This window comes from Babylonia areolata, chromosome 6 (genome assembly GCF_041734735.1).
Source record: "Babylonia areolata isolate BAREFJ2019XMU chromosome 6, ASM4173473v1, whole genome shotgun sequence".
NCBI lineage: Eukaryota > Metazoa > Mollusca > Gastropoda > Neogastropoda > Buccinidae > Babylonia > Babylonia areolata.
In genome coordinates, this window is record NC_134881.1 from 18,856,251 (window position 1) to 18,861,250 (window position 5,000).

A 5,000-nucleotide genomic window follows, 5' to 3' on the forward strand; every position below is an offset into this window, starting at 1 on the left:
ACCTTGGTTGCCGTGGGGTTCTTGTGCGCGTGTCCTAAGTACATGCTGCACACGAGACCATGGTTAGATCGTCTCGTCGGAAAGACTAGCACTCAGAGCACCCATTCAAGGTGTGTGATGAAGGAAGGAGCAAAACTCCCTGTGCGCTGCAGAACACAGACTCGTGAACACTCGCTTCTTTTTCAAACACTGGTCACCAGACCATCGCTGTCAACTATTTCCGATTCGCAATGTTCTCCTGCTCATATTTAAAAAAAAAGAAGAAAAAAAAAAGAATAAGATAAAAAATAAAAATAAAAAAGCAACAATAGGTAACCACAATGGTGTTTAGCTCATGACCATTCCGCAACAGAAATTTGCTGTTTATTTGTTCATCTATTCATTTGATTTGTTTTCTCTCGTTTATCAAAGTATTTTCTTTCTTTCTTTCTTAATTTAAATCTTTATTTTTCAAATGATTCCTGCACAAAAATGTGTCTTCATGTCTACACTTCATTCAACACTAGTTCCGCACAAGACTGCCCACTTACTCTTATCACCACAGAAAAAATCGGCACCCGATTGCATGTCTTTATGGTGGGGACCATCATTCATGGACGGAGCTAAACTGCTTCTTGCAAATCAAATGACTGAAGACATTGTTAGGAAGCACAACAACAGCAACGAAGAAACGGATATAACATGAGTGTCATCACAGCACAGACAAGTACTAAACGTGGAAACCTGGATGTAAAAAAAACACACAGATTAAATATGAAAACACGAAGACACGAACGTAAAATCACTGAATACATCGTTTCGCAGATACTCTCCTCACACATTGCAGGTAATAACTGTTAAATGTGAGAACAGGAAAATAAACAGCCACATAGTTCGGATTATCATTATCTTCTCCGTTCGTGGGCTGCAACTCCAACGTTCACTCGTATGCACCGTTGGGCATTTTACGTTTATGTCCGTTTTTACGCCGCCATTGGGCAGCATACAACCAACAGACCTGGAGAAATACGGAGAAGAAGAAGTAGGCAGCCGTAATCCATTTCCGTGGGAATTTCGAATATTTACATAATCTTCGAAATATATATATATATATATGATTTCAGAGGGCGGATCTAGCAGTGGCGCCGCTAACCATCAACTACGTTCGGGAACAGGTGATAGACTTCACCAAGCCTTTCCTCAACCTGGGTATATCCATCCTCTTCAAGGTCAGTATTCAGAGAGAGAGAGAGAGAGAGAGAGAGAGAGAGAGAGAGAGAGAGAGAGAGAGAGCACTGAACACTGAACACTGAAATGTTTAATGTCATTAGCTGTATACCTCCAGTGACATACTTGGTACAAATCAGAACAAAAATGGTGGAAAACAAATAAAATGGAGCAGAAAGGAAAAGCATAATCAAAGCAACCTAAACTACTAAGGGGTAAGCGGCACTTTGGTACTTTGTCATTTGCTTAAAAAGTCCATGTGGCAGGCGGGTACTGTGCCTTTTCTGCCCCAGTCGTTCATCTCCAAGGCTTTACCAGTACACAGGAAACAAAGTACAAATAAAACATATAATAATTATTCAAGCCTGTAACACCGAAACACATCATATCAATACAAACACATCATGAAAATACATTGTCGAAATTGACCATCCAAATGTAACCCTTCCTTTTTGTCTGCCTTTTCCCCAACCTTTACAGAACCCATACTATGTTTTTAATTGATTAATGAATATTTGGACCGATAGTAGACGTTTTACGTATATTTACTGCCTCGGGTACATATTTTACTAGTGAGGAGAGAGAGAGAGAGAGAGAGAGAGAGAGAGAGAGAGAGAGAGAGAGAGAGAGAGATGTGAATGAGAGAAAGGGTGGGATGGTGAGAGAGAGAGGGAGAGGCGAGGAGGAAGAAAGAAAGATAGTCTGCATGTGTGTGTGTGTGTGTGTGTGTGTGTGTGTGTGTGTGTTCTTCAGTTGAGCGACTTTTCACTATCAGTGATATTAGATGACCCCCCCAAAAAAAAAAAAAAAAAAAAAAGTGGGGGAGGGGTGCGGGGGGTGGAGGTGGTGGGGGGGGGGGAGAGGGAAGAGGAAAACAGAAAAGGTAGAAAACTACAAAGAAATGTATAACTAACATGCAATTACATTTAACAGTAACAATTCAATAATGATAATAATAATCAGAAACCATTAACACAATTCTGAAGTACATTAAAGGAATGTAGAAATAGGGCTATGAACTAATGCCTGTGAAAGTTCAACCTTAAGAACCTCGTCAGAAATAACTTTCCCAAAATCATGTGTGTGTGTGAGAGAGAGAGAGAGAGAGAGAGAGAGAGAGAGAGAGAGAGAGAGAGAGAGAGAGAGAGAGAGAGAGAGCGTGTGTTCTGTGTGTGTGTGTGTGTGTGTGTGTGTGTGTGTGTGTGAGCGCGTGTGTTCTCTGTGTGTGTGTGTGTGTGTTGCTTTTTTCAGTTTGCTGTTGCTGTCGTTGTCTTACAAATATTAGTCTTGCGAATGTAAACTACATATTTTTTCTTCTTCTTCTTTTTTAAGATGTGTTCATCTAGTTACTTTTTTTTAGATGTTTTTTTTTTTTTTAATGTACCCTCTCCTCCTCCTCTCTCTGCTGCCATCCTCCTCCTCCTCTTCCTCCTCCTCCTCTTCATCAGATGCCCAGAAGCGAGAAGCCCGGTCTCTTCTCCTTCCTCAGCCCCCTGGCCCTGGAGATCTGGCTGTACGTCATCGGGGCCTACCTCCTGGTCAGCTTCACCATCTTCGTCCTCGCCCGATTCTCCCCCTACGAGTGGTACAACCCGCACCCCTGCAACCCCGACACCGATGAGGTACCGTTGCGTAGGAAGAGTCCATGTTTAACCACCTGTCTGTGTTGTAGGGGGTGAAGGGCAGGGAGAGGTGGTGGATTGGGTGGAGTTTCGTGTAACGGGTGCTGTTGTGTAGGAAGAGTCCATGTTTACAACCTCTCTAAGGGTGAAGGGTAGGGAGAAGGTGGTGGGCAGGATGGGGTTGCGTGTAACGGGCACTGTCGCGTAGGTAGAGTTCATGTTTGCAACCTGTCTCTGTTGTAGGGGGTGAAGGTTAGGGAAAGATGGTGTAGGCTTGAGATGCATGTATGGGGTACTGTTGCGTAGGAAGAGTCCGTGTTTTCAAACCGTCTCTGTTGTAGGGAGGGATGGTGTAGGGTGGAGATGCATGTAACGGGTACTGTTGCGTAGGAAGAGTCCGTGTTTACAAACCGTCTCTGTTGTAGGGAGGGATGGTGTAGGGTGGAGATGCATGTAACGGGTACTGTTGCGTAGGAAGAGTTCGTGTTGACAACCTGGCTGGGTATGAAGGGTAGGGAGAAGGTGGTAGGTAGGGTATGGTTGGTGTAGTGGGTACTGTCGGATAGGAAGAGTCCATGTTTCCAAACTGTGTGTTGTTGGGGGTGAAGCGTGGGGAGGTAGATAGATGTGGGTGGAAGTTGCATGTAGTGTTGTCCTTGACTAAAAAGCTGCGATCGCATCTCCGTGAATCTCTGACGTCTTCATCGTTTGTGTTGCATTTCCGATTATGGAAAACCTTAAGTTAACGCCCCCCAAGCCCCCCCGCCCTTCCCCTTGCCACTAATCCCTGTGCTAATGGGTTGTTCATTATCCCGCATGAATGTAGCATCCCCCCACACCCCCTCAAAAAAAAAAAAAAAAAAAGAAAAAGAAAAAGAAGAAATAATAAAATAAGATGAGCATTTGAATAAGACATAAAAGCGTCCATTTAAAAGCATCCCAAACCTATCGATGAGTTTTCGTTTAAAGAAAGAACATGCCAGTATCATGATAATGGATATTAAATATCCATTACTATATCCATAAACTGCTGTACGTGATGTTTACTTTCTAAAACGAAATAGTACAGATAAAGTAAACACACACACACACATACTATTCACACAACACCCATAATTTATTATTCATACCCACCAGGACCACAATTCCCCATCAACGTCATCACGTCCGTGCAAGTGAGAGGAAAAGATGGAGCCGTGCAACGCTGTGAGCACAGTGTTAAGCTTTAAGCTCATTAATGCTCCTTTGTCTTTGTTCGCACTGTAATTATATGTACTGTTGAACAATTAAAGATTATTTGACACCAAGATGGGGCCGTGGCAGCGGGCGGGAAGGGAGTGGAAGGAGATTACTAACCACCTTAGCGTGTTCAACTGATTTGACTAATCAACCTGTCCTTTGGAGAAGTGGCCGTTTTAGCAATGCATCCGCTAACACCCGATCTTGAGGGGACAGTCCACCTCGACTGCTAGACTGGGACTGACGCTTTACCAAGAGAAGCGAAGGGGGGGGGGGGGGGGAGGGAGTGGATCAGATTTAAACTGCAACAGGGAGGAATGAACTCGGTTAGGAAGGGGGGAGGTGGGGTTAGGGGGAGGTAAATTGAATTGGAGAAGAAAGAAGAAAAAAAAAAAAAACGGAGTAGGAGAGGTGCAGGGAGAGGGTGAAGGTTAGATGAGTGTTGTAGACCTAGAGTGGACAGGATTAAAGAAGGGTTGGGGGAGGTGGGGGTGTATGGAGGACGAGGGCGATTGACAATAGAATTGAGAGGAGTGAGAAAGAAAGGTGCATGGGGTAGACCATGACGAAATGCAATTTCAGAAGGGTGGAACGGGGTGTGGAGGAGGTGGCTTGTTGGGAATGGAAGGGTGGGGAGGGGGTGGAGAGGAAAGATGGAGTTAGGAATGATGAAGATGGGGAGCAGGTCAGCCGGTGCGAAGTTGCCCGGTCCAGATAGAGTTGTTTGTTTATGTGTGTGTGTGTGTGTGTGTGTGTGTGTGTGTGTGTGTGTGTGTGCGCGCGCGCGCGCGTGTGTGTGTGTGTGTGTTAATTCATTTAATGTCTATCCACATTAAGTGATATTAGACAAAAAAAGGGGGGAGGGGTGGGGTGGAGGGGGGAGGAAGGAGGGAAAGGGTAAGGGGAAAAAATCACAACATTTACAATAATCTG

The 5,000-nt window shown here is 44.4% G+C and overlaps 1 protein-coding gene across 1 annotated transcript in view; it reads left to right on the top strand.

The window, feature by feature from the left end:
* LOC143283312 (glutamate receptor ionotropic, kainate 2-like) overlaps window positions 1-5,000 on the top strand; it is a 609,057-nt gene that overhangs the window by 533,425 nt on the left and 70,632 nt on the right. Inside the window, exons 11-12 of the mRNA XM_076589503.1 lie at window positions 1,104-1,208; window positions 2,655-2,828. Coding sequence (XP_076445618.1) covers window positions 1,104-1,208; window positions 2,655-2,828 — 279 coding nt within the window. The remainder of the gene's footprint in view (window positions 1-1,103; window positions 1,209-2,654; window positions 2,829-5,000) is intronic.